General features: G+C 35.1%; 1 protein-coding gene across 2 annotated transcripts in view; it reads right to left on the bottom strand.

Annotated features, from left to right (window-relative positions):
- Nucleotides 1-7,220: 7,220 nt before the first annotated feature.
- Nucleotides 7,221-11,187, bottom strand: part of LOC128854775 (glutamate receptor ionotropic, kainate 2) — a 55,828-nt gene continuing 51,861 nt past the window's right edge. For both annotated transcript variants that reach the window (XM_054089152.1, XM_054089153.1), the window contains exon 16: nt 7,221-7,674. In XM_054089152.1, coding sequence (XP_053945127.1) covers nt 7,438-7,674 — 237 coding nt within the window. In that variant the 3' untranslated portion in view covers nt 7,221-7,437. The remainder of the gene's footprint in view (nt 7,675-11,187) is intronic.

Raw genomic sequence — 11,187 nt, 5'->3', positions numbered from 1 at the left:
CTATTTATCAAGAAACTAAGATAAAACTAAACTAAACTAAACTACACACAAAGAGTTAAAGAAAAAAACAAGTTTTAATTTTTTACAAAAACGAAAAAGCGTAGAAGTTGTAAGCTTTCAATTATTTATCTTTCAATCTGTTCATTTTGAACTTTTATAAAACACGTACTCGAATCTATCAAAAACAGAACCCACCAAGAAAAAACTCAAAGGCTCTACTCTACATACAATAGCTCTAAAAAACAAAGAAACAAATATTTTGAACAAAAACTGGATTCTACAAACTCTTTAGTTACAAAATATAAGGAAGGAAAAAGTGAAAAAACTGAAATAAATACTAATCAAAAATACATTAAGAAATACCAGAAACACACGTATTTCGAGAAATATCGAAAAAAACTAGCAAGTATAAAACTGACATCTTACTATAACTGATATTTGGAAAAAAATTTGTAAGCGTGAATAAATACCTTTTCCATTTCTAAGTGTCTAACTGAATGTGCATATTTTGATGAAACTAATAAACTTTACTGAAAATGTTGGAAAATATGTTTTACTTTAAGTGATGGGGACAGTTGAGGGGCTACAAGTCGGATATCGACGCATCGCAAATCAACGAATTCACTTTGTATATATATTTTTTGTTTAATTTTAAGCGATTCCATGTCAAGTGATTGAAGTATTTTGTAAGTTGCCGTCGACTTGTCTGAAAATTGGTTTATTTGTAGGCTTAAATAGAAAAAGAAGTACACAAAATTAATAATCTTAACTTGAACATAATACGAAGTAAACTAAAAAAGGTTGGAAAAATATTTAGTAATTTTGAAATCTATTTAATATTAAACATCTTGGTACAATGTTTTTTATAGTGGAATGCCATCAATTTTTTTTTACATTTTCATACAGTTTTTTTTTTTTGTCAAAATGACTTTCGATATAAATGCAGCCCTTCAAGGTTCAGGCACTTAATTGAACTTCAAAAACCCTCTGTGAAAATCGTCTCCAGCCATGACACAACTTAATAAAAGAAAAAGAAAAGAAAATAAATTAAATAAAAAGAAAAGAAAAGAAAGAAATAGAAATAACGAGCCAAAGAACAGGAGCAAGGAATTTGACCCTTTTTTTATTTCCTTTTTACATACAGTGCCGGACAAAAGTATAGGCACAATAAACTTTCCTCAATAATTTAAGGAATTACAACTTTTGCGTAATGTTTTTCGTTTTCTTTTCAATTACATGTTATTCGTCCTTTAATTCAATTTGTAAACCTAGTTTTATATTTATTTTATTTGTTACGAGATAGGTGATAGAATCTGCAACGTAAAAAATGTAAGTTTTCATGGGAACAAAAGTATAGGCACAATTTTTCATTCTTTTCCGATTTCTAATACTTAGTGTATACCTGGCAGCTCTTTTTCACAAATACGAGTATATGTTCTAATATGCCCTTAATTAAATTTCAATAGTTTTGTGTGCAAGATCAATGAAAATTAGTGTGTTGTGTAAGATTTTTTGTCACAATGAGTCCAAAAGGAAAGGAAACCACAGAATCACAGCGTAAAATAAGATTGTATTTACATAAAAAAAGAAAGTCGCTTGCGGAGATCGCAGAAATGATGGATCGAAGCCGTTTCACCATTCGCTTCAAAGGGTAAACGAATTTCACAAGTTCCCAGCGAAGTGGTTGTCCACGGAAATTAACAGACCGAGAGCGATCGCAAATTGTGCGAAAAGTGAAAAATGATTCGAACATTTCATAAACCCAGATCGCCAAGATTTTGACAAAGAAGTCCATGTCATACCAATTAGACGAGGCTGGGTACAAAGAATGAGTGGCTAGGCGCAAGCCCTTCATATCTGCAACCATTCAACCATTCAAAAGAAAAGGGTGGCATACACAAAACAATTTGAAAACCAGCCTCTTAGCTATTGAGACTATGTATTGTTTTCAGAAGAAAGCAAATTTAATATTTTTCATTCAGAAGGCCGCATAACTGGTGGCGAAAACATAACACAGCCTACGCTGCAAAAAATCTAGCACCAAGTGTGAAGCACGCTGGTGGAGGATTAATGGTTTGGGGTTGCATGTCCGCTGCAGGTATGGGGGAGCTTGTATTTATTGAAGGACTAATGGACAAATTACTTTATTTAAACATATTCAAAGAAATCTCAAAAAAAGGGCAGATCAGTTGAATCTACCAAGCCCCTTCACATTTCAACATGACAATAATGAATGAAAATGACCCTAAGCACACGGCGCATGATGTAAAAATGTGGCTTGCTTATCGCATGTTCTGCCGCACCCCCCACAGTCTCCAGACCTCAATCCTACCTGTATTGAGCACTTGTGGGAGGAATTGGAACGACGAGTTAGAAAATGTGCTATTTCCACGAAGCCTGAATTGAAAGCATCATTAAAAGAAGAATGGCTTAATATTGGCGAAGAATTTACGAAAAAATTAGTACACTCAATGCCGAATAAATTCAAAGCCGGATTAAAACAAAAAGGCCTTCTAACGAAGTACTAACTTTTAAGTGTATCTTTAAATTGTAAACATATAAAAGATCTGTGCCTATACTTTTGGCCAGCAAATATTGTTGTACTTTTACTTTTTTTCAATTTATAGTTTAAGCGCTGTGAATTTTCAAAAACTAAAACTTGATTTTTTAACTAAAATGAATGAGTATGCGTAACTTATGTGGAATAAACAGTTTTTGTTATTGATGATTAGAAAAACTTGATTTTTATACCATTGTCGTTATTGTGCCTATACTTATGTCCGTCGCTATATGTATGCATACAAATACAAGGTGGCGCAAAATGAATCCCCTCTCGTAAGATTTATAATTAATATTTTACACTTATGAACTAGACAGATACAGTATACAAACAGAAAGATAAGGTCAAAACAAAGCTCGTAAAGGTCAAACAAAGATTTCCATCTCTAAAAAAAGGATGATTAATTTTGCGCCACCTTGTATTATATTATATATAATAATATAATTGACGCGTATATTCATTTTTAGGCGGTTTGCAGAACTTCCCATCCAGTTTTGTTATTGCGGTCCTTCAAGTGGTAGGACCTGCAATCAGCTGTAGTCTTACGTACATAGCTTTTATGCAATTTTTTTCTGGCAGAAATCCACCCGGTTATATACTTATAATTATACTTCCATTATTCCGCGGGTTTCCATCATTCTAATTCCGCGGGTTTTTAATTAGAATTTCTAGTGGTGCGCAATTTCACAATCACTAATTTTTAATACAATAAAGTGCAAATTTGAAGTTGCTAAAAAATCGATCGTTATTTTGTTTTAAGATGATAAAGTATTTAGAATAATAAAATCTTGCAATACAGAAAACTGGAAATATTCCGAAAACCATAAATAGCTAAAATTTTGGTATATTTTCTAATTTCCGGAAAAAATGTTGCTCATTGACCTTAAACGGTTTTTAGATTGGACCAAAACTCTAAACTCCATCTGAGACCTAAATTCTTACACATATACATATGTATATAAATAATGCCAACGGTGAAGATTAAAAATTTCAGGGTATGCAGTTTCACAACCCATTACATTTTAATTCCATGAAAACTAAGTTCGTCAAAATATGCGTAGATTTCTGGTAATTTTTTTCCACACCATGACGAGAAAAAGTTTTCTCTAATAGCGGTCGCCCCTCGGCAGGCAATAATAACCTCCGAGTGTATTTCTGCCATGAAATAACTCCTCATAAAAAATGTCTACCGTTCGTAGTCGGCTTAAAAATATAGGTCCCTCTATTTGTGGAACAACATCAAGACGCACATCACAAACAGGAGGAGGAGCTCGGCCAAACACTCAAAAATGGTGTACGCGCCAACTATTATATATATGTATATGAAGAGAATTCTCTTACAAAAAAAAAAAACAACACATTAGCTTTCTTGTGTGCGAAAAGTTCTCTCAGTATCAATTCAAATTCTACCAGCAGAGGTCGCAAGCTTAACAGAAAATGTCTTTGCTAAGTAAAGAATAAATAAAACGGTGGGTAATGTCATAAAACAGGATGATTCAGGGTATACATAAAAAAATGTTTAGAAAAAAAATACTATTAAAACCGATTTTCAAAAAGAAAATGTATGTAATTTTTGCTTTAAATAGATTTGTTAAATAGACAAAAAAATATATTTTATTTTATTACACACATATACTTAGGATAGGTTTGGCAGCCGCATCATACATAGAGACAGCGATGCCACCTAGATCACGAAATGCGTCCGTTGTGACCCGCATGGGCTGGGCTACTGTTGATACCTAAAGTGTTTAGTTTATCTACATATATTCGTTAAGAAGTAGGATCTTAAAGATCGATTCCTGCTTCTGGATAGAGCCGGGCATGAGCAAAAAAGGTGTTGAATTGTTTCCAAATCCTCCTCATTCCTACAGCTACGACAGAAATCATGCATGTAAACGCACAATATATATTTGAATCGCATCATTAAATTTTTTTTTTTTGTTCGTTGTGTCCTCTATAAACTAAGTTAGTATATAGTAAGTGCATTAAAAATATTACCAATGCACTTTTTTATATATTTATAAGCAAGAGCGGGTCATGACGTTCCACTATTTCGATATTTTCTTTATTTCTATCCAGCCTGATAGTTAGTGCATATTCATCACTGAAATTAAACTGGTCCATCCATCTTACCAACGAGTTGAATTTCCTTCAGTAATATGTATGTATTTATATACAAAAAACGCATAATATTTTTATGTACGAGTATTTTTGTTTTTATTCCTAAGAGGAAATCATGCCATCCATGAAAGTGTTAATAAGCAAAATTGTCGTTTTGGTCACCTGAGGGGCATAACTCGCTACTAAGACATCGAAAGCTGCTTCACGATTTGCGGTGCATTGTCAAGCAGTGGAATAATTCGATCATATTTTCGTGAAAATCGTCGAGGGCATGCAATTTCTGTGGACGGTGTCTCTTATCGGCGCATGCTGAACGATTATTTTCTACAAATAATGAGATAATATCACTTCTTCAGTAAATACGGGGTTCCTACATACGTGGTTTCAGCAAGATAGAGCCACGCCGAACACGGCCGCGGAGATCATAGCGATACTACGTGATTTCTTCTCTAACAAACTGATAGTCCATTTCGCTGACATATCCTGAGCACCCAGGTCGTCCGATCTTAGGTTAGGTTAGACTTCATCGCAGGATCCTTTAGATCGCACATAAACCAAATGTTGATATGGAGAGTTTATTTTATATTTTTTCTTTAATATCGTATATAGTTGGGATAATTTAATTAGGCTGCTAGTTTTTTGATGTGTCACATTTTCTAATGCTGAAAATAATGCAGAACGTTAGCATGCTATTCGTGTTTTGCTAAGTGCAGGGCAGTGGTAAGGTAGGTGTTCTAGAGTTCCTCTCGCATTGACGTCGTTATACCCTATGATCAAAAAGGGCCGAGAATGTTTAATTTAAACGAACCGCGCACGTGGGAACCGTTTCATACCTTCCACCGGGCCAGACAGTCAATAAAAAAACATTATTTATCCGTTTTGACGCGTTTGAGAGATGATGTATGTCGCAAACGCCCGGAAATGTGGGCAAACAATTCTTGGATTTAGCATGATCATAACGCGCCATCGCAGCGAGACCAAATTGTGCTGGATACTTCCCGATACTTTCTGATCATAGGGTTTATTGTGCATGAATCGATCTGCACTAGCTTCAGTTTGGCCGTATGCTCTTTCCTGGGAAGATGTAAAATATAGTTTGTAGGCCTGACGTTGTGCTTGCGAAGCATGATTTTCACGATCCTGTATGAGCTGGCTCCTTCCCATCTTGAATTCGCTGCTTGAATCATTGCTCTATCTATATCTAGTCGTTATTTGCAGAGGCGTGGTAGTATACCGACCATGCCAACTACTGGAAGATTAGCGCCGACTTTGGCTAGCATATCCCCTTTCTCGTTTCGCCCGATCTTACCCCTATATACTTTTTTCTGTGGTAGTACCTGAAAAGTAAAATCTATGAAACAAACCCAGCGACCATCTCAGCAATAAAATAACCTTGTTCGCGAGGTTAACGGCATCCCGAAATCGCTTCCTTAGCGGGTGGCACGCAGTACGGAAGTAAGATTCCAGGAATGTATCCGACGTAAGGGTCAACATTAGAGGAAATAATTAAAAAAATAAAATCCGCACTTGTTATCTTTACAATAGTTATTGATATAAAGTTTTATCATTAGTAATTATTTTTTAATGTAGCTTTTAATTCCTAAATCTGCCACCTGCCAACAACTTAGTGAGTATCAGTAAGACCGTGTTCATACAGGACAACTTTTGTTGCTTCAATTCGTTACTTGTGATGCTCATGATCTGTTGGTGGCCCTGTTGTAGTTGGCTGCAGACTAAAAACTAAAGCCATTGTAAGTAACATATGAACCTTAAAACAACAGAACTCTTCCCGTATGAACGCGGTCTTATGAAACTCTCTCGATAGAGAGGGTTGACTGTATTGAAAATAGTGAGTTTTATGAGGTAAAACTATACTCGCTAGTGACGAATTTCGGTCGATAACTTTGCTGTTTAAGCAAGTGCCCAAATATAACAAGTAGAGAGGCGTATCAAAGGCCCCTTCTGACACAATACAATACATAGGTATATATAATATATTGTTTGGCACATACCCTTTTTGAGTGTTTAGCCGAGCTCCTTCTTCTATTTGTGGTGTGCGTCTTGATGTTGTTCCACAATTGGAGGGATCTACAGTTTCAAGCTGACTCCGAACGCCAGATATTTTTTTTTATCAGGAGATTTTTCATGGCAGAAATACACTCGGAGGTTTGCCATTGCCTGCCTATACACTTTTTCTCAATTTTGGCCTTTCGCCGAGATTTGAACGTACGTTCTCTCTGAATTCCGAATGGTAGTCACGCACCAACCCATTCGGCTACGGCGGTCGCCGTGTACAAACCTTCTCAAATAATTTTTGAGTGTTGTGTAGCGTTATTTGAAAGCAATATTTTCTTACTTTTATATTCTATATTTATTCATAGTCAATATTTCTTTTACTTTTAGACTCATCCCTTTCTATAGTTTTTACATTGTTTATTTTATTATTTTATCAAACAGAGAATATTAGAAATGTCAAAAATAAGAAATATCTTCTTTATCACCCAACAGCGAAAGCAAGGAAATATAAGTTTTGTTAAAATTAATAGTGTTGAGTAACATTTCAATTTATTTTTAAGTATTATATTATAACATAAATAATGGCGACACTCTACTCTTGAAAATATTGAATTGTAACATCAACCTTTTATAGGCTTTACAACAAAAACAATGTGCAACTTACTTAACACTAAAGCAAAACAATCAAATAAGTTATTTATAGTTCGAAGTTGAAATTTTTCCTTGGCCTTCCTTCCCGCTCACTTAGAGTGCTTTGAATGCTCGTTAATGTGATGTAATTTACTCTCATCCATTGGCATAGAATCCACCGACAATGAAGAATCCTTCGAACTGGAACGAGAATGTGAACGAGAACGGGAACGGGAACTGCGACTGCGGCTGCGGCTCGAATTCTTTGGATACTTGACGGGTCTGGTGTTGCCCGAGCATTGCATAACAAAGCGGAACTCCTCGATGAGTTCGGTCTTGAAGGACACCTGCATGTAATAATGAAGACGAGAAGGAAAAATTGATGAAATTATTAGATTAATTAGAACGCAGGAAATAAATTAATGCACACGTGGATACACTTAGCGATGCAATTAGAGAGGAGGACGGGGTGTTTGCGAGCGTGTGTAAGTTGCAGGTGCACATTGAAAGCAGCCATTTATTTGAGGAGTATAGTAAGTGTATGTGTATATGTAGGCACAGCAGTGCATATAAAGATACGCACCTGTACTAAGCAAGCACTAAAAGAGTTAGAGAATCTAGAAAGTATGCGAACCTTTGTTTTTACACAAATGCATGCAATATTGTTTATGGTGGGTGAAAAATGGTTGCGCAAATTTTAAGAAGATTGTCGAAAGACCAAAATTGTAGTAGTAAAAAAGATGTATACGAGAAATAAATACAAATATATGGTTTGGTGAGTATATATTTTTAAGTTGGACATTGTCTGAAAAATTATATAAATCAGTTCTCTGACACGAAAAATCGGCTCCTTAATTCAATTCAAGGAAAAATAGCTACATACATTCTGTCAAAAAATTACCGGGAATTGTTCAATAAAATGAAAAATAATTGTTTAATCATCAAATTTTATTTTGTCGCCTTCAAAATAGGCTCCATTAGAAGCAATACATATATATGCCAACGATTAGTCCAGTCATCAAGGCACCTTTTAAAGGCGTTTGAAGAGATTTTCTTCAGCTCCTTCAGCGAATTCTCCTTAATGGCCTTTATCGACTCAAAGCAGCCCCCGCGAAGAGGTAATTTAAGTTTTGGGAAAAGCAAAAAGTCATAGGGGCTAAATCCGGTGAATACGGTGGTTATTCGATGATATTTGTCGAGTTTTTTATCGAAAAATGTTCACAATGTGAGCCAGTTTCCTACACACATTCTCTCTTAAACTTCGCATAGCTTCCAAATATTATTATTTATTTACCGTAGACCCATTTGGTACAAATTCCAAGTGCATAACACCATGATAATCAAATAAATCTAGCAGCATGACTTTTACTTTTGACCGACTTTGACGTGGTTTTTTGGGTTTCGGCTCATATGGATAGCACCATTCAGCCGCCTGTTGACACGCTAAGATCTCCAGCTACCTCTCTCAAACTTAAATGATGGTTTTCCAGCTTTTCTTTCTTTGACTTTGTCGACGTGTTTATTCGTTGAAAACAGATCGGGGCAAATCTTCCACGACTTCTCGGCTCTCTGCAAAAGCCTTATACCACTCGTAGGCCCGTGTTTGTATAAAGCATACTCGCCATAGACTTTCTGCAACATTTTCAACGAATTGACACACGAAAGCCTGCTCAAACACACACATATTTTTATCCATAGTGAAAATCGCTGAGCATACCTGCGATTGACTGATATAATTAAATGCCAAAAACAAGCTAATTGACAGATCAAGCTTTGAACTCTGCGACTCTATAGAAGACTTTTAAATGAACAATTCCCGCTATTTTTTGACAGAAGGTACGAGTGTACACAATGAATTCAAACCTACCGGAGACGCTAAGAGAGTTTGAAGAAGGCTTCAAGATGTTAGTTTAAGTGTTCGAAGTGTTGTCAGAGAAAAAAAATTCGCAACGAAAGTTAGCTATAAATGCCTACATTGGATAAAAAATAGCAAAATTTCACTATAACTATAATGGGTTTAGTGCTACGATTTCGATGGTATGTTGTAGCTGAACTGCTTAGGGCTGGTCAGAATTTTCAAAAAAATTGATCCTTTTGTTTGTATTTTCTTAAAACATAATACCTTAAAAATATTGAGTGAAAATTTGAAGTGAATCCAACAAATACTTTTAGAGTTATTCAACAATTAAGAAAGGGCGCTCGGGCGCTCCGGAGTGTTCGCAAAACTTTAAATGCGCTTTTCTCAAAACTGTGTTTTTTGAACTGGCGATCACTGTAACTTAAAAACCGCTGGGTAGATTTTAAGAATTTTTATTTATCTTTTGAAAACCATAGGAAACTCGTTCCCGATCGAAGGATTTTTTTTTCAAAAATTTCTTTTTTTTTTCAAACAATTAATTGTCGGTTTTTTTCGAAAATCTGAAAAATATTTCCTGAGACCGCCGTATTTTAATTTTGAAAAAAAGCTTCGGTCAGGCACAAGATTATCTATTAATAAAACTAATTTCTCCTGTCCGATTGATTTTAGATGAATCTCCAAGGACTTGTGATGATCACCGCAAGGGACTTCTGGAGAAACGGGCAATCACAACAAAAAGCAATAACTTTTACAATTATACATTTTTTTTTTAATTTTGTTAAAGTCAAGTCGAGGTATTAATGCTATGTTTTTATTTTTGTAAAATAAAGCAATTGTTTAGGAAAAAGAAGTATTGGAAATCATCATTTTTTCGAGCCTCTGACTACCACTAACCCCTAAAGAGAAGAACCGTTGAATGCTAAATTGACATGTGTGTTCGACGTGCAGTTAGGTAACATGGTAATAGAATGGTTTGTTGATGATTATTTTATAATGACGTTGGGCAAATGATCTGCTTGCAAGGAATAGTGTTGTGCCCCAATAGTTGGCTTTACGATGCGGGAAGAATCCGGACTTAAATTTGGCCAAGGACTGTCACTTCAGCAGTATTTCCCAAACATTTATCTCAATTATTTTAAGCTAATATATTAAAACAGCACCAACAAGAAATACATATTTTTAGCGACAGCTACTTGACAATAATTCTACGTCTCTCCATCGGCCGAAGTGGTAGGCATACTAAATAGGTACATATTTTCATTGCTGCTACAAACGCTAACAGTTTTAGAAAATTTGTTGATTTAAACTATCACTCATCAAAACCAAGTTTTCGACTATTCATTATTCTGGTTATAGGATCAATCTGGACCCTATAGAAAACCTTCGGCACATTTTGTAGTTGCAGGAAATCAAGAAGAGACCTAATATCTCTTTGGCTTGTATGGAGTTCTAAAAAAATTTTGATATAAAGAAATCGTAGAAAGAACTTTGCAAAATTGTATTGCTTTGAGGCTGCTACTAACGCTAAAAGAGACTTGACAATATATTGCCTAATGTTACGGCTAATTGATCAAAATACGGCCACGATTAAAACGTTCGCTCTAAGTCAACTGATTTTAGGTCTAGTTTGTTTTTTTTTTTTTTTGTTTTTTTGTTAGGTTGCCAAATCTGTGATTAACTACCAAAATTTCATAGCCAGTGCTTGAGATTTGTAAAAGTTGCACCGTCTTGAGTAAATCTACATCGGCCCTGGATTTTCGATTTTTTACAGTTTCAAAAATTTATTTGAATTTGCAACAACCAGTTTGTATTAAATTTTTGAATTATTAGTCGATGGATTTAATCGTGTGAAAACTTTAGAAATGTTGGGAAACTGTTTCGCCATTTACGAGTGCCATGAATGCTTCAGCAGAAATCGTGGCAGGCTGTCAATATCGAAAACTTATGAAAACTTCAATAAAGTGAAAGAAAAGTTCATCAATAACCGCATCTGAGCTATCAA

Source organism: Anastrepha ludens, chromosome 2 (assembly GCF_028408465.1).
Source record: "Anastrepha ludens isolate Willacy chromosome 2, idAnaLude1.1, whole genome shotgun sequence".
Taxonomy (NCBI): domain Eukaryota; kingdom Metazoa; phylum Arthropoda; class Insecta; order Diptera; family Tephritidae; genus Anastrepha; species Anastrepha ludens.
The sequence above is the reverse complement of the archived record's forward strand: the minus strand, read 5'-3'. Positions and strand labels throughout refer to the sequence as shown.